This window comes from Thalassophryne amazonica, chromosome 5 (genome assembly GCF_902500255.1).
Source record: "Thalassophryne amazonica chromosome 5, fThaAma1.1, whole genome shotgun sequence".
Lineage (NCBI taxonomy): Eukaryota > Metazoa > Chordata > Actinopteri > Batrachoidiformes > Batrachoididae > Thalassophryne > Thalassophryne amazonica.
This window is the reverse complement of record NC_047107.1, coordinates 64555226-64574196: the sequence shown is the minus strand read 5'-3', so window position 1 is coordinate 64574196 and position 18971 is coordinate 64555226. Positions and strand designations below refer to the sequence as shown.

At 41.8% G+C, this 18971-nt stretch overlaps 1 protein-coding gene across 2 annotated transcripts in view; it reads left to right on the top strand.

The window, feature by feature from the left end:
- The window catches only part of ntrk2a (neurotrophic tyrosine kinase, receptor, type 2a), a 274950-nt gene that overhangs the window by 19419 nt on the left and 236560 nt on the right, over positions 1-18971 (top strand). For both annotated transcript variants that reach the window (XM_034170439.1, XM_034170438.1), the window contains exon 5: positions 6739-6887. In XM_034170439.1, coding sequence (XP_034026330.1) covers positions 6739-6887 — 149 coding nt within the window. The remainder of the gene's footprint in view (positions 1-6738; positions 6888-18971) is intronic.

Genomic DNA, 18971 nt, shown 5'->3' with positions numbered 1-18971 from the left:
GGAGGTTTCTTCCTGTTAAAAGGGAGTTTTTCCTTCCCACTGTAGCCAAGTGCTTGCTCACAGGGGGTCGTTTTGACCGTTGGGGTTTTACATAATTATTGTATGGCCTTGCCTTACAATATAAAGCGCCTTGGGGCAACTGTTTGTTGTGATTTGGCGCTATATAAAAAAATTGATTGATTGATTGATTATTCGTACATTGAAAGAAGAATTCGTACATAGATAAAGTCTTTAAAAATGCATACTTATAGTGATGGGAAAAGAGACTTGAGCTTTGTACATTATTAACAAATGATACATAAAGTATTGAGGAATAAAGAAAAGTAGTTAATGTAATCTTTACAAATTGTTATAACTGATACTTTGAGCATCAACTAATGGTTTATTAATGCTTAGTAAAGGCTTTATGATTTGTGAAGAAAAAATGTAAACACAATAAAATATGATTTGTAAAGTATTTTATCACTAATGAATAGTGTCTGGTTTGTAAATGATGAACTATTGATGATCAACCTTTCAATTTCAATTTATTTTCATTTATATAGTGCCAAATCACAACAGAGTTGCCTCAAAGCACTTCACATAGGTAAGGTCTAACCTTACCAACCCCCAGAGCAACAGTGGTAAGGAAAAACTCCCTCTGAGGAAGAAACCTCAAGCAGACCAGACTCAAAGGGGTGACCCTCTGCTTGGGCCATGCTACAAACATAAATTACAGAACAATTCACAGAACAATTCATGGACGAATATACAAGAAATGCTATTGGCGCACAGGACAGGAGGATCGCCAACACGAACACAACTCCCATCTCTGGATGGAGCTGCACCTTAAACAGAGAGAAAAAACAGAATCAGGCATCAGAAAGACAAAAAATACTGTATAATTTGTCAGCATTAAACAACAAGAAAAACAGAGAAATACTAAGGTGATCGCCGGCCACTAGCCCTAAACTTCCCTAAAAACCCAGAATTTAGGTAAAGTTGAGGCCGCGGCACGCTCCAATTACTAATAAAATGAATTAAAAGAGTAAAAAGCGTAAAATAAAACTGTACCAGTATGCTAGCCATATGAAAGGGAAAATAAGTGCGTCTTAAGTCTGGACTTGAAAGTCTCCACAGAATCTGACGCAGGGAGATCATTCCACAGAACAGGGGCATGATAAGAGAAAGCTCTGTGACCTGCAGACTTCTTATTCACCTTAGGGACACAAAGTAGTCCTACACCCTGAGAACGTAAAGCCCGGGCCGGTACGTAAGGTTTAATTACACTCAACAAAAATATAAACGCAACACTTTTGGTTTTGCTCCCATTTTGTATGAGATGAACTCAAAGATCTAAAACTTTTTCCACATACACAATATCACCATTTCCCTCAAATATTGTTCACAAACCAGTCTAAATCTGTGATATTGAGCACTTCTCCTTTGCTGAGATAATCCATCCCACCTCACAGGTGTGCCATATCAAGATGCTGATTAGACACCATGATTAGTGCACAGGTGTGCCTTAGACTGCCCACAATAAAAGGCTACTCTGAAAGGTGCAGTTTTATCACACAGCACAATGCCACAGATGTCACAAGATTTGAGGGAGCGTGCAATTGGCATGCTGACAGCAGGAATGTCAACCAGAGCTGTTGCTCGTGTATTGAATGTTCATGTCTCTACCATAAGCCGTCTCCAAAGGCGTTTCAGAGAATTTGGCAGTACATCCAACCAGCCTCACAACCGCAGACCACGTGTAACCACACCAGCCCAGGACCTCCACATCCAGCATGTTCACCTCCAAGATCGTCTGAGACCAGCCACTCGGACAGCTGCTGAAACAATCGGTTTGCATAACCAAAGAATTTCTGCACAAACTGTCAGAAACCGTCTCAGGGAAGCTCATCTGCATGCTCGTCGTCCTCATCGGGGTCTCGACCTGACTCCAGTTCGTCGTCGTAACCGACTTGAGTGGGCAAATGCTCACATTCGCTGGCATTTGGCACGTTGGAGAGGTGTTCTCTTCACGGATGAATCCCGGTTCACACTGTCCAGGGCAGATGGCAGACAGCGTGTGTGGCGTCGTGTGGGTGAGCGGTTTTCTGATGTCAATGTTGTGGATCGAGTGGCCCATGGTGGCGGTGGGGTTATGGTATGGGCAGGCGTCTGTTATGGACGAAGAACACAGGTGCATTTTATTGATGGCATTTTGAATGCACAGAGATACCGTGACGAGATCCTGAGGCCCATTGTTGTACCATACATCCAAGAACATCACCTCATGTTGCACCAGGATAATGCACGGCCCCATGTTGCAAGGATCTGTACACAATTCTTGGAAGCTGAAAATGTCCCAGTTCTTGCATGGCCGGCATACTCACTGGACATGTCACCCATTGAGCATGTTTGGGATGCTCTGGACCGGCGTATATGACAGCGTGTACCAGTTCCTGTCAATATCCAGCAACTTCGCACAGCCTTTGAAGAGGAGTGGACCAACATTCCACAGGCCACAAATGACAACCTGATCAACTCTATGCGAAGGAGATGTGTTGCACTGCATGAGGCAAATGGTGGTCACACCAGATACTGACTGATATCCCCCCCAATAAAACAAAACTGCACCTTTCAGTGTGGCCTTTTATTGTGGGCAGTCTAAGGTACACCTGTGCACTAATCATGGTGTCTAATCAGCATCTTGATATGGCACACCTGTGAGGTGGGATGGATTATCTCAGCAAAGGAGAAGTGCTCACTATCACAGATTTAGACTGGTTTGTGAACAATATTTGAGGGAAATGGTGATATTGTGTATGTGGAAAAAGTTTTAGATCTTTGAGTTCATCTCATACAAAATGGGAGCAAAACCAAAATTGTTGCGTTTATATTTTTGTTGAGTGTAGGTCATCTAGGTAGGGATGTGCCAGTCCATGAATAATTTTATAGGTTAGTAACAGAACCTTAAAATCTGATCTCACTGGGATAGGAAGCCAGTGAAGGGATGCCAAAATGGGTGTAATGTGGTTGAACTTTCTGCTTCGTGTCAAAAGTCTGGCTGCAGCATTTTGAACCAATTGGAGACCCCTAATGCTAGACTGCGGTAAACCAGAAAATAGAACATTGCAGTAGTTCAATCTAGAAGAGATAAATGTATGGATCAGGGTCTCAGCATCAGCCATAGACAGGATGGGACGAATCTTCGCTGTATTTCACAGGTGGAAGAAAGCAGTCCTAGTAATATTTCTAATGTGGAGGCCAAAAGACAATGAAGAATGAAAAATTACCCCAAGGTTCCTCACTTTGTCAGTGTGATCTATGACACACGAGCCGAGGCTGAGCGTTAACTGGTCAAATTGATGCCGATGTCTCACTGGACCAAGAACCAAGAACCTTTCTTAAATGGTTTATAGAGAATTAAAAAATCATTTATAAATGTTTTATAAAAACATTACATATTTTATTACTAATTATTAAGCCATCTATTTATGTTGTAATATTTGTAATATCAAAGGTTTTTTTGCATGTTTCTGTCGAACTCTCAGTTAATAAAATAAATAACATTGAAAAGGTCATAATTAATGTTCAAAAGGTTACAAACACAATATTTGATGGACATAGCATTAGCTCTCTTCTTCAAACATTACACACTGAACCTTTAATCCAGTGAAGCAAGCAGTTTTTCTGTCATGACAGTTTTGTTTTTTCAAAATTTTTGAGTGGGACTGCAGTAATAAAAAACAAAAAAAATACTAGAAGCACTCAGAGAGTGCAAACCTCCGCCAAGGCCATAGGTTCACTGACCCTAAAGAGATTCCCTCCTTGGCACAGTAATCTATTCAACAATTCAGTGTTACAACCAAAAGTATGATACATAGACTTTTCTTTCCTGTATATTTGACATCCTTGACCATGAAAACATACCACTAGAACTTGGAATCACTTTTATTTCTTGATTAGTTCAAAAGTTATTGTATAAAAACGATTTTTCGGTAATGGCGGTTTTCTTCTGGATCTAGCTCCATAACATTTGAAGCTACATCAAATCTGATGACACCTTACTGAATCAGTACAGATTCAGCTACAATTTGGTGTTAGTTGTGCATCTCTAGCTTCATTTGTCACCTCACACTGACACATTTTCTATTTTCCCTATATTTTTGCTTATTCTGGATCACCAGATCCGGAATCCGGATCCGATCATCACCAAACTTTGTTGTTTGATAGAACATTTGACTATGTTACACCCTAATTTTTTTCAAGCCTTTCTGCCTTGTTTTTGTGGAGTTAGAAACTAGAATGTCAAAAATTCCCCCTATCCCGCAATGGTGAAGAATCCTTTAAAAAATCCTGGATCCGGATCATGATCCAGATCACCACTAAAATTTAATCACTTGTTCCTCTTGTCCTTCCCAACCACTCCACAAAATTTCATCAAAATCCGTTCAAAACGTTTTGAGTTATCCTGCTGACAAACAGACAGACAAACAAACAAATGCGACTGAAAACATAACCTCCTTGGCGGAGGTAATAAAGTCATAATATTACGAGAATAAAGTCATAATATTGCGAGAAAAAAGTTGTAATATTACGAGAATAAAGTTGTAATTTTATGAGAAAAAAAATAACTTTATGGGAAAGGGTTAAGGCTGACAAACAGACAGACAAAAAATTTCTTTTTGTCTCTTTCTCTAAAATTGTATATAATAATCATTACATTATTAATATATAGACAAAAATAAATTCAAGAAATATTACAATTTGAAAACAAATGCACCCGATCGTGATGACAGCTGCAACTGCTTAATGCTAACTTTTAACATTGAAAATGCTATAGACATGCTAACGCGTTAGCATCGGGATCCGGATCGTGATCCGGATCACCACTAAAATTTAATCACTTATTCCTCTTGTCATTTCCAACCACTCCACAAAATTTCATCAAAATCCGTTCAAAACGTTTAGAGTTATCCTGCTGACAGACAGACAAACAAACAAACAAACGCGACCGAAAACATAACCTCCTTGGCAGAGGTAACAACCACTAATTGTCTTGTTTGAACAAGAGCTAAACCTGGACAGATTTGATTGTCCAGGTTGGTTGAAAAACTTTCTGAATAACATTTTCCACACTTTCCTGTTACACTGAGGCTTGCAAACAGTTTGTAGTTTCTAAACAGTTCCAATGAAAAATATTAAGTTTTCATTGTGAAAATGAGTGAAGCCCTCCCCCTCCTCCTCATGCTCTCTCTCTCTCTCTCTCTCTCTCTGTCTTTCTCTCTCTCCTCCTCCTCCTCACTCTCACCGAGCAAATGAACTGTTTTGGAAACATAAAGCCTTTAAACTGTAAAATAAACCATACATTTCTGAGTGTATCAGCAATTACAGTACACAGATGTAACTGGATTATTTAATGAAAAATTCTGATGGGTGTTTTTTTTCCTTTCAACTCAGAGCAGAGGGCGACGCATCACTTTGTTGATCGAAGTCTGGCAGTAATGTTTCTCACTCAGTGTATTCCTATGCCAGCCTTTTGCTGTGTCCGGTGTGATGAGCACAAAACAAATGCAGTGAAAGCAGTAACCAGCTAACGTGGGAACCAGCTAACTTCCTGTTTTAACTTCCTGTCTGCGGTAATGAAGGTGTACTTCCGGTTTGCAGTCATGAAAACTGAGTTGGACGGACTATGAACTCATTCGCACTCGTCTGTAGTCATCCTTGCTTCGCTCGGCAGCTCTGCCGCCTTACGCTGCTCAGTATAAATAACACAATGCTCATACGGCCGAGGATATTTTAGCACTGTGTTATATTTAACATTTTTCTCTAAATTGCTATTTGATACAGCAAATCTGAAAATTATTTTTGTGTTCATCTTGACATGTCATCATAATCTCAAATGTATTTTCAGCAAGCAAAACATTTACAACAATTTGTCATCCTTTCTAAATAGTTACAGCCTAAAACCAACCATACTGTGCCTGCGCTGAAAAAAAGGAGAAAAATTAGATAAATTATTTTAATGGGTAACACCCAAATTCATTTTGTCCATTTTAAATAAACAAACTGGAGTAAATGTTTCATGATAAGTTCATTTGGCTCAAGCATTTCATTTTTGTGTTTATAATCGAAGCTCTTTTTAAGTTGGTCGAACATTAGTCTTTTTTCAGTCACATACTTATTTCAAGATGTTCTGTTAGAAGCAACCTGACTTTTTTAGTCTTATCATCACTCACTCAAATGGCTTCTTCAGTCTCAAGTAAACTGATCCGGTGGCCCCACTTATACTCTTCAGAGTGAGACGCCTTCACGGATAAGAAGCATATCATTTAAAGAGGCATTTGTCTATACAGGAACTATTTTTTTAAATAACCTTTAATAGAAATGAAGGAGACACTGTAACTGTCTGAACACACATTGTGCTTGATAAAATGGAATATGCACGGGAGGGGAAACTTGAGTTTGGAAGTTGGACAAGGTGTACGTAAAGTTAAGTCTGCAACTATTTTGTGTCTCTTACTGTGACACTGCAGGAAACTGTCTTGTCAAATATAGCTCATGGTAAAAATGACGGAAATAACAGCATTTTAAACAGGAATTGTGGTGAAAAATATTAGATTTCAAAATGTGTTTGTGATCCAAAAACGCTATGAACATCTGTTTTAGTGACTATTGGCTGACTTTAGTCTGCATGGTACTTTGTGTGTGTGTGTGTGTGTGTGTGCATGTGTGCATGTGTGTGTGCATGCACGCACACAGGATCCTGTCAGGGAACCCTTTGCGTTGCTCCTGTGACAACATGTGGATAAAGCTGTGGTTGGGGGAGGAAGCAGACACTCAGGAGCTCCGATGCATCGAAGAAGGAGGAAGACGCAAACTGCTATCCAGGCTTACACTCCCCAAATGTGGTGAGGACACACACACACACACACACACACACACACACACACACACACACACACACACACACACACACACACACACACACACACACACACACACACACACACACACACACACACACACACACACACACACCACAGTCAAGAGCTGAACAAGACATTGATGAATTATAGCAAAGCTCAAAGTGTTTAAGTGTCTGGTAGAAAAAAGGAATCTTAATGTTCCATTGACAGTGTGCGAGAACTCTTTGGTTCCATGTGTTTGGCACATCTGTTTTTATGTGTGTGCTTGAATATGCTGAATATGTGTATTTTTTTTTAGAATTACTGCTTATTGCTAGAAAGGATTATTGGATTGGTAAATCTACCTCAGGGCAGCACAGTGGCTTAGAGGTTATCACTGTTGCCTCACAGCAAGAAAGTCATGGGTTTGATTCCCACCTGTGCCCTTTCTGCATGGAGTTTGCGTGTTCTCCCCGTGTTTGTGTGGGTTCCTTCCGGGTGCTCCTCCCACATCCAAAGACATGCAGGTTAGGCAGATTGGAAACTTTAAATTGTCCGTAGGTGTGTGTATTAAGCTCTAATAAGAGTAATGTTTGATTTGATTCCATACTATAGAATTTATAGATCTCTATTTGGAGTGGGGCCCAGCCTAGTCCCAGCAGAGTAAATTATACTCCACAAAATTTACTTTGTGGAATTTAAGTTGTGAATGCAGAGTGAGTGGGTCCATAATTAACTTGTTAAAAACTGCTGAATTACCACGTATAGTATTCAGCTCTGAAATTCTGGGTTGGGTGAAGAACCAGTGAACCTTCTACTTTGGACCATATTGACATCTTTAGAGCCCCTTCACACATAGTGCCAACATGTACAACTCAGGGCGACTTACGGCGAAACAGCTCGTGTGAGCGAACCATGAAACATCGTGCCGACGGCCAGGCATGCACGAACACTGTGCAGCAGTTCATACACGCGACGGTGTCTTTCGAGCACAAATTTACACTGTGCTCGCACTGTGTTCCATGGGACGAGGTGCACCACATCACGGCGCTGATGTGGAGGAAAATAAAATAAAATCCAGCTGTATAATTAATGAATATCACTGGGTTGATATAAATAATACATAAAAGGGGACACAATACAGAACCCCGCAGTTAAATAACCCTCGTTGAAAAAAATGAAAAATACCACTCACAAGATTTGAACCTGCATGCTGTGATTACCAGACAGAAACTTTACCACTGCACTACAATCACTGTCTTAGAACAGGAACATGAAAAGGCTCAAATCAACAAACAGATAAATGTATTTTCTAAAAAAGAAAAAAGCACTGTGATAACTGACCAAGCAGCGTTTGATACAGGGTATTTCTGCTGATATGTAACTGAAAGTGGCGTATTTGTCATACTGTTGGCCTGTCATATCGTCCTGCGGCGTGCCACACACTGTCCTGTCAGACAGACATGATGTTCAGATCGCATGCTGCATGTCCACATAAACTGACAATCTAGTCCAGCTAGAACAGCCTGTCAATGTGCCCGTCGCAAAAGCAATATATGTTTTTATCTATTTTGATGTGAGGACAGCAAGCACACACATGCGCATGTTTGTTAAAACACGGTGCGTGTTCTGCAGCTCTGATGTCCAGGACTAGAGTTGCCAACAGCTGCCACGCCCTCATCCGTTCAGCGCACAGACCAAGGTGTCACTCTGTGATCAGATGAGAGGCGCCTCGCACACATGTGTTGTGAGGGGAGCCGACACTCTGGCATACCACATGTGCACTCGGGAACTTCACAGTCATGGGGCACATAGACAAATTTCACATCCAGCTCGACAATGATTGTCTGTTGATAGTACGAATGGCCACACATTTTCTAAGTGCCAAACGAGCGGTGTTAGATGTTCGTGTGTGTCAGCCGAAATTTGGCTGACATCTGCTGGGAGAGAGTTCGATGGGTTTACACAGCGCACACTCTGTCTTTCAGCCACCGGTGTGTGCAAATAGTTGTAGCAACGGGTGTACGAGGTGTTGGAAGCAGGTATGATTTTACACGTTTTGCACACGATTCCTGCTTTATGTGTGCTTTATGCGCAAATTGACCAACTTTGCACTATGTGTGAAGGGGCCCTTAACATTCAAGATGTTGTAAATGACAGATAGTTGAGTCATACAGTTTGTCACCAGAATTACCAGAGCTGTGTGCCCAGGAACCAGAATAGCTACTGCAGTTGTTCATGTGCCATATTTCTGATATAAAAAGCTCAGTGTTACATGTAAGGTAGTGTATTATGCCAATTAAATTTTAAGTTGTTTGCTCCTAAACACTGCAAGATGAATAATTTCACATTTTTGAGCTGTTATTGAAGTTGCTCTGTCTCATGTGGGCCACAGAATGAGAGAAGGATTTTCTTAAAAAGAAGGTGTGAAATTTCAGCTGTACTTTGCCAGAACATGTGAGACTTGAGCATAGATTTGATCTGTTTTCTTTTCTGAATATCCTTGACTGTCCCACTCCAACATGAAGCTGTGACCAGAACAGACTAAAGTTTCATGATGCAGTTTCACTAATCATAGCCACAGCAGGCTGTAACTCTTTCAGAGTTGTCATGAGTGTCTTGGTGGCTTCCCTCACTTGTCTCATTCTTCTATGGTCACTCCATATTTGACCAGTCACAATGTGATCATGCTGCATATTCAGTTGTTTCTCTGTTGGTTCTGTGCAGTACAAAGAGCTGCAAGTTTCAACACAACAGCAGCAACAAGTGACCACATAAAAAAGAGCTTTTGTATGGTGATTTCCGCAAAGCTTCACTTCCCGGCCACCTGTGTATGGATTTGATAATAGACGGATTGTGTAGGTTCCTGTCATACAGACATTTGTTCATATCACCCTGTAGGACAGAACAATATAGTGTTATTGTGTAAAAGCTTGTGGGACTATGACATTGGTGAGTGTTGAACATGCTGAGTGGAGGATTTTTGCAACAGCATAAAGTGTCACAAAGACCAGCTGCACTGGGGACCTCCTGTCAGGCAACACACTCAACTTCTTTTTTCTCTGGATCATAGTTTTTCAGTAGGCTTGGAAGGATTTCACTGAGGATTTTCTGGGAAGCAACAGAGCATCTGGAAAGTATTCACAGCACTTCACATTTTCCACATGTTGTTATGTTACAGCCTTATTCCAAAATGGATTAAATTATTTTTTTCTACACACAATACCCTATAATGGCAATGTGAAAAAAGTTTTTTTTTATATATATATATATATATATTTTATTTTTTTTTTTGCAAATTTATTAAAAACAAAAAGCTAAGAATGTATTTATAGCCTTTGTCATGACGTTCAAAATTGAGCTCAGGTGCATTCTGTTTCCACTGATCATCCTTGAGATGTTTTTACAGCTTAATTGGAGTTCACCTGGGGTGCATTCAGTTGACTGGACATGATTTGGAAGGCACACACTGTCTACATATAAGGTCCCAGGTCCCACAGTTGACACAGTAAATGTCAGAGCACAAACCAAGCATGAAGTCAAAGGAATTGTTTGTAGACCTCCAAGACAGGATTGTGTCAAGGCACAAATCTGGAGAAGGGTACAGAAACATTTCTGCTGCTTTGAAGTCCCAATGAGCACAGTGGCCCCAGTGGCTTCATCCAAAAATGGAAGAAGTTTGGATCCACCAGGACTCTTCTAGAGCTGGCAGCCCGTCTAAACTGAGAGAACGGGAGAGAAGGGCCTTTGTCAGGGAGGTGACCAAGAACCCGATGGCCACTCTGTCAGAGCTCCAGCATTGCTCTGTGGAGAGAGGAGAACCTTCCTAGCTGTATGGTAGAGTGGCCAGACGGAAGATTTTCCCAAGCTGAAGAAACAGGAAACAGAAAAAATAAAATAACATCAAAAATGAAGTGCATCATTGAGATGAGCACGCAGTCATTGGCACCACAGCCAGGGGGACGTTCAGCACAGGGCCAGCGCCCATCCATTAAGTTATCAGTGGGGCCCAGCTCAAGCTGTCTTCATTGCAGAATAAATTCCAAAAGCAGACTGCAGTTTGATTGATATTTCTGCCTTGGTGCATCAAGCAGATGAACCCTTCTTGCTATTTTGAAAACTGCTCTTGAAAACTAGAGGGTGAGTTAAGCACATCTGGCTGGTAGCCAGGCCTGCAGCACATCCGACATGCAAAGTGACAAATAAAGACTCAACCATATCCTTACTTTTTGCTCTCTCTGGCTGCCACTCCTTGAATTTCATGTTTGTCAGTATTTAGCTTGATGTCTGGGAGAATTTCCTACAGTCTGGTATTATTTTTTGCCCCATCTGTTTGAAACAGAGGGAACTTCATCCTTAATCCTCATATTTGGTCTAGAATGTTCCCTCTGTTGAATGAAAGTTGTACTACATTCTTTCTACCTTGTCTATAAATAGTTTTATTAATTATGGATTCAAAAAAAATCTCATCTTCTAACAAAAAATAATAATAAATAAGGTGATACTGTGAGTATTGATTTTTTTTTCCCCATGCCCCTAAACTTGGCCCATTTAAAGAAAAGAAAAATCATAATGAGCAGATGATTTAGTCATAAACACAGCAGAGCTCACGATGGCTGCAGCACATGTGATGCTCACAATAACGTAGCCTGAAGGCAGCTAATAATGTCATTGATAACTCCTATTGATCTGTCTCCTCTGCCTCCCTTCCATTAGCTGAAGTTATTTTTGGCATGAACACAGTGCAGCAGGGCCCCTGGAGAGGCAGGCAGTGGACCCCTGGCACAGTGACATATGAGGAGGAGGACATGAAGGGGCAGGGGTGCCAAACGACACCCCGGGGCAGACAGTGATACACCAAAAAGACCTCTTCATTTGGCTGAGCTGAGCTCTGTCATGCAGCTTCTTTTTTTTTTGTTTTTGGTCATTTGCCACTCTCCGTCTGGGCTCTTCTTGTATAATGATCTAGATTTCTCCATTTTATTACTTATTTTCCATCTGTCTGTCTGTCCCGCTGTCTGTCCGTCTGTCTCTGAGTGACACATGAGGAAGGCATAAAGGAAATGCCCAACAATGCCCGAGGCCTGACACTGATCTCTGAGGCCACCCTCATTGCTCTCTCTCTCTCTCACGCTCTCTCGCTGTCTCTCTCTCTTGGGTTGTTTACTGCCTGAGCAGTCACTCTAACAGGCAAACTGTTCCTGATCCCACTGCTGACCAAAGCAAAACTTTACCAAAAACTGTTGGATGAATTTCTCTAGCGTTTTCTTTCCGGTGTCGCCAACCGAACGGTCCCCCCTAAAAATTGGTCCGCCCTGCCTTCACTGTGCATGCGTTGTTAGCCGCGGTTAACAGATTAACACCTTGTTTCTGCTTAAAACTGCACTCCAATCATCATCTATCTCAGCGACTGATATCTGAAGCTTTTGTACAACAATCATTTCCACATAAATTCAGCATTATTTCATAATAAAAGATGGAGGAAGCAAACAGAGCTCAGCAGCTACACGAGCTGCTAGCTTATGTGCTCATTACGGGTCGGTCATTTCAAAACATCACAGAGTTTCGCAGAGTTTCTGCTTAAAACGGCCTCATTTCTACTTAAAACTGACTTATTAAACATACGACAGCGTGTGCCAGTGTTTATGGTCAGCATACGCAGGCTAAATCGTCAAGGTGTGCTAGGACCTTTAGAATGATTTAAAAGGTTTTACCTTGTCATCTGATGGTTAATAATCCCATTAATTCCATTTGATTCCTTTGGGTGAAGAGACTCCGTCTCAGATGACGCATGCGCAGTGAGGAAAGGCGGACCGATTTTTAGGGGGCAACCGTTCGGTCTGCGACACCGGATTAATTTGAAATTAAATACAGTGCAGCGTGCATTATAAATTCTGGTGTTCATCCAGCTGCAGATTTGCCTTGTGGTTGTTTGTTAATATAACAGGATGAACGACCGACACTAAAGGTTTACAGTTTTTGAAAAACGTAATGATGAAATGTTCTTCCTGTAATCTTAACTGTGCATCTTCTGATGACAGGTTTTGGATACTCTTGTTTGAAATCCTTCCCCTCTCTGAACTGTATGATCATTTTAGGGCTTTTATTACTATTTTATCAACATGTTTAAGATATTTTCATCTCATCTCAATACACTACACGCCTTTGTTTTACATGCATAATTGCGTATCAGTGAAAGCAGCCATCCGGTGCTAAGGTTACTTTTTCACATGCTGTGGAAATGAGTGCAAGTGGATCAAACCTTGTAACAGTGCTGATGCATGCTGTCGTCATATGTGTCTCCATTTGTCTGTCAGCCTGTTTATTTGGCTCCATCACTGTCTTACAGACTATTTACCTCTGCCAACGAAGTTGGAAGAGGTTGTTTTTGCCCCTGTTTGTTTGTTTGTTTGTTTGTGAACAGCGCAGAACCCACAATTTTTCATATATTGTTATTTAGTTATTTACAGAGAATTCATATCCTAATAAGCAAGAACTGATTCAGTTTTTAAGGTCATAGGTCAAAGGTCAAAGTCAGAAAAAATCTTGAAAAATCCCTATCCTATAACACTGAACGAATTTTCAAAAATTCATAACTGTCAAAAAAGATCCAATTTATGTATGGTGGTGTTCCTTAGTTACTGACAAAGTTTGATCAGGATCTGATCCAGATTACAGATTTTGTGGGCATTTAAATTTAACATCAAAAACCCCATTTAATGTATATTCTACATTATGTCTTAAATCCTGAATCTGGTGTAAGCACAGATATATTCAGATGTATGAAAGTGCGTCATGTATCCATGCACATTCTGTTTGTACATCCCACTGACCGTGGAATTGAGCGTGGAATCAAGCTCTTCCCTGGCCACGTGTTGTGTGTTGGGGGGTGTGGCTGGATATTTTGGTGTTCTTTTCTTTTCTTTGCTCTCCAGGTGGCATGAGAACTGATTTGTCTGTGGAGAAGGTGCTGGCTGAAGAATCCTTCACCCTCATCAACATCATGTGTAGCACCTGTGAATGGTGCTCACATGCAACCTTAAAGACTTTCAGCTGAAGCAGATAATTGGATGGCGTTCTGCATTTAAGTCATGTGTGATTCAAGCAGAACTGCCGGGAACTCGACCTTGTGATGTTCATTTGTGAGACGCTGAGGACCACGCCTGGGTTTGACACATCGAGCCCGTGAAGCAAGGAAGGGTGAGGGACACATGCTGTCAGCACACATCAAAGGTGATTAAGTGTTTGACTAATTGTTGATAGTAACTTGGTATTTTGTTACGCAGTATACTTGAATTGTGATGAGGATTGTGCAGCTCGCTTCTCACTGCTGTGGCATGCGGACAAGTGGTCCTCCACCTGTTGTGAGAAGCTGCTTATTTGCATAAAGCTTAAAATACAGACCTGTATGTGTTGCTGATAGTGTGTGTCTTTTGAAGGATATTAGTTGTAACTGCTAACTTACCTCACCTCTTCTATGCTTCGCAGAGAGTCGGTTTGTCGTGTCCACCTGGGGGTGTTTGGCGGTGGTAGTGGGTCCAGGAGCGCCGGGCTTCGATCCTTTTGGGCGCTGGAGAGCGTGCCAGCCTTCACTCCACCAGAAGGACGCTATTTTGGTTTTTTACACTTTTTATGCACCAGTGGGTGAATAAATATATTGTTTTTGGAACCGCTTTTCTGGTTATTTGTAGCGCTGGGTTCCGTCTGACGCAGGTCCGCTCCTCAACCCGCGTTGACACATAACACCACGCCTCATTTAAATATGCAGTTTCATGTAAATAAGCCCTTTGACCAGGGATTCCCCACAACGACACATCAGACAACATAAACACAGAAAAGAAATTATAGTATAGATGACTGGACATTACGTGGAGACACACAGGGACGGTGTATTTGGTACGCTGTTAAACAGATTAATCATGAAACTGGAAAAATGTTTGTGGGAGCTATTGAGCGTGTGTGTGTCCATGTGTGAGGCCGACATGCAGAACAGCACGCACACACTGAGGTTAAAAAGGTGAGGCGCGCCTCCGCAGATACTGTGACATTCACAATTTACATACGCATTTAGTGAGAAATACTGAACACAGGAAGCCTGTTAAGAAGCTCCACAGCTCACCATCAAACAAAAATAAAAAAGACATCATTAATAATAATAATAAAAACATATTTGAATGGTCACATGACCAAATGTGCCCACGCTGGCTTTCACTCTGAAAAATTATACGAATAAACTATTTTAACACAAGCAGCTCCCCATGGTTCACCATGGGGAGCTGCTTGCGCACATCACATGCACATCACATCACATATGATTTGAACATTGATGGAATGAAAATGTTTCCTATTAACAGAAACAAACTCATCATGTGATGGCGCCTTTATAACAATATATGTGCAGTTAATAGCTGCAATTACATTCGGGAAACCGGCTCTCGCTGTAAAATGCGCTGTAATGTTGGAATGTACCTGGATGACATTCGGCTGATTGCTTTCCACTCAGCTGGCTCGGCTTGGTACACTCCTGACTGATCAGCCAGCTCACGCTGATGCCTGGACACCCAGCGTGGTTAGCACATGTGTACACACAGACAACCTCTGGGTCCACATGTATTGCGCTCTGGACCAACCACAGTTCTCTGCGCATCTCCAGTAACAGTGGCCTTGGTAATCAAAATTGGTTTATGAGCCAATTATCCTCATTTGGAAGTAAATACTTGTGTTCCCTGAATACATGCTCACATCAGATTGCACCATTTGTAAGGACCTCTGATGCTAAAGCAGCCACTGTTAGTGCCATTTCATGCATCATTTTGTTGCAAACACGTGGGTGTGTTAAATGTTCATCAGTGTGTCTCTGTTGTGCACATCACTCTGATGACTTCTTTTTCACACTGTTAACGGCTCCCTGCGTCAACTCTACGTGTCAGCAGTGGCACAATAGCTGTAGAAATGTACGTACACCAGCCAGGATTTTTGCATGACGCACTGCACATTTCCATGCTCAAGTCACTTTTGATACATCTGCACGTGGATGTGGAGATGAGCGTACACCAGGTTTTTGTGCATACGCACGTTTTGTAAATGAGGCCCCAATCCGGATTGAGGATTTTATGGACATTTCAATTTAATATTGAAAAGTCCATTTGGTGTACATTTTGCATTATATCTCGTCCAAAAGTGCCTCAGTTACTTTGATTTTTCTGTTATGGATTTACCTACACCACCAAAATTGTATGAAGGTTCTAATTTTATGCCTGTTTGTCTATCTTCCAGTTATCAGTCAGAAACCAAGTGCCAAAAAGCAATGATAAATTATGCAAAGCAGAGATGTTCGGTGAAAACTATCTGAAAAAGAATTCAGAAGCCAAAAATATGAAAAAATATAATAATAATAAAAAAAAAACAACCCGACAACATCACAAAAAACCTTTATTCAAGTGCATGAACTAAATACACACTCCTGACATTTGATCACATCTAATTTAGCTTACGAAAAGCCAATTCCAACAGGACTTTGACCTTGAAATTTTTTTTACAAGACCAGAAGTATTTTCCTTCATGCTCACCTTCACATAGTGTGCTACCATTTTATGAGGTTTCATTGAAATCCATAAAGGAAGAGATGCTCTTACAGTGTCAATATCATACAATATGATGCATCAATGAAACATAATCATGTCCACAAAACAGGGGTGGGGGTGGGGGGTGGAGGTCAGTTTTCACAGGGTCAGGTCAGGTCTAGGAGCCTGAGCATGTGCTTGAGCAGAGCAAAACTTTCCCATGTCTTAGATGGCAACCACCCAGGCAGACAACTGGTATATCTCCACCTCTTGAAAGATGCCATCGATCTGCCACTGCCAGGTGAAATGTGGGTGTCCCTTTGGCATTCTCCATTTGCTGGGGTCTTCAACACTGAGGCACTTGTGTACTGGTTAATGCCCTTAGAAATTCACCACATAGCCAAAATGTTGTAGCTGATGTTCCCTCGTGATGCAAGTGATACACCTCAGTCTCATTCCAATCCAGGATCCTCCAAAGGGAACAAGTACCAAAGAGATCCTGTCATCTCCTTAGGTCACTGATTAGCATCCATGTCTCACAACCATACAGGAAGCACCAGAACCCCAAAGACGTGCACCTTCATTCTCTTGCAAAGGTGTTGGCACTGCCAACTTAACACCTTTGTCCAGTGACATCATTACTCCAAAGCTCTTCCCGGGCATCTCTTTATTGCAAAAGCTGAGGAGCCAGAGACATGAACCTCAGTGCCAAGATAAGTCTCTATAAGTTCATCACTTCTCATGTGTGAGTGTATGAATTCATTGAAAACCTGGATATTCATCTTGATCCAGAATAATTGGGTCTAGACTTTAAACATGGTTTAAAACAAAATGTAGACTGCTTATAATACATTATTACTGTCTATCAACCTGTGCATTAATAAAAAAATGTATTCAGGAATTTGCTTGTGAGGTCCTTCTAAAATACAGAAACAGCTGCACCTTATTCAGTGAACAATCTTCCTACATAACAGTGGATTTTGCTCTTAATCCATCTGTCGTAGCCATCAGTACACTTGTAGCATTTTGCAGTTCTGTTGTATGCATTCATCAAGCAGTCAAAAATGTTCTGTCACCCTCTTAGAGCACCATTGAAGCAACAAAGACCTTCAACATGTTGGACTTCAGCTTGAAGGCAATGGCAGGTGCTGCTCTGATGAGCTGAATTTATGGTGTGCCCACAACACGCCCATGAATAATGTGGACACCTAATCCAGCCCCTACACATCATCATCATCATTATCATTTTGCCTGTCGCTCCTCTCGGAGCAAAGGCCGCAGACAACAGTCCGCCAGATTTCTCAGTCCTGGGCTGCCCTCTCCAGTTATTTCCAGGTGTATCCCATCTTCTTTCTGTCTGCCTCAAGGTCCCGACACCAGGTGTTTCTTGGCCGTCCTCTTTTTCATTTTCCCTGGGGGTTCCATGCCAGCACTTGTCTGGTGATATTACTAGTTGGTTTCCTCAGGGTGTGCCCAATCCATTCCCATCTTCTGCAACAGATCTCAACTTCGGTTGGCAGTTGGTTGGTACGCTGCCACAGGTCTGAGTTGCTGATGGTGTTCAGCCAATGGATCTCCAGGATTCTTCTCAGGCAGCTGTTGATGAAAGTCTGTACTTTCCTGGTGGTAGTCTTTGTTGTCCTCCATGTCTCGGCTCTGTACAGCAGCACTGACTTGACGTTGGAGTTAAACAGCCTGATCTTCGTGCAAGTCGATACCACCTTGGAGCGCCATATATTCTTCAACTGCAAGTATGCTGCCCTTGCTTTGCCGATTCTTGCTCTGACATCTGCGTCTGTTCCACCCTGCTTGTCAGTGATGCCAAGATATATAAAGGCCTCCACTTCCTCCAGCTCACTTCCATGCAGTGTGACTCACTTTTTGTGTTGATCTTAAGGATCTTGGTCTTGCCCTCATGGATCTTAAGGCCAACTTGTGAAGAGGCACACTAGCTACCAGCTCTGTTGTCTTGTCCTGCATCTGTTGGTGGCTGTGGGAAAGCAGGGCTAGGTCATTAGCGAAGTCCAAGTCTTCAAGCTGATCCCATAGTGCCCATTGGATTCCATTTCTTCTGTGTGCTGTTGTCCTCTTCATGATTCAACTGATCACCAGGAGGAAGAGAAAAGGCAACAGGAGGCAGCCTTGTCTGACTCCAGTCTTCACCCCAAAGCTGTCTGTGAGCTGTCCACCATGGACCACCCACCAAATCATTCCTTCATAGGAGTTCTTGATCAGGGTGACCAGTTTAGTTGGCACTCCATAATGGCGTAGCAGCTTCCAGAGGGTTTCGCAGTCAACGCTGTCAAACGCCTTCTCATAGTTGACAAAGTTAATATACAGTGATGAATTCCACTCTAAAGACTGCTCAACAATGATGCGCAGGATGGCAATCTGGTTGATACATGATCTATTCTGGCGGAAGCTGCTGATCTCTGAGGAGGTGGTCAACTGCTCCTTTCATTCTCTCCAGCAGGATCTTGATGAAGACCTTTCCTGGCACTGACAGAAGCATTATTCCTCTGTA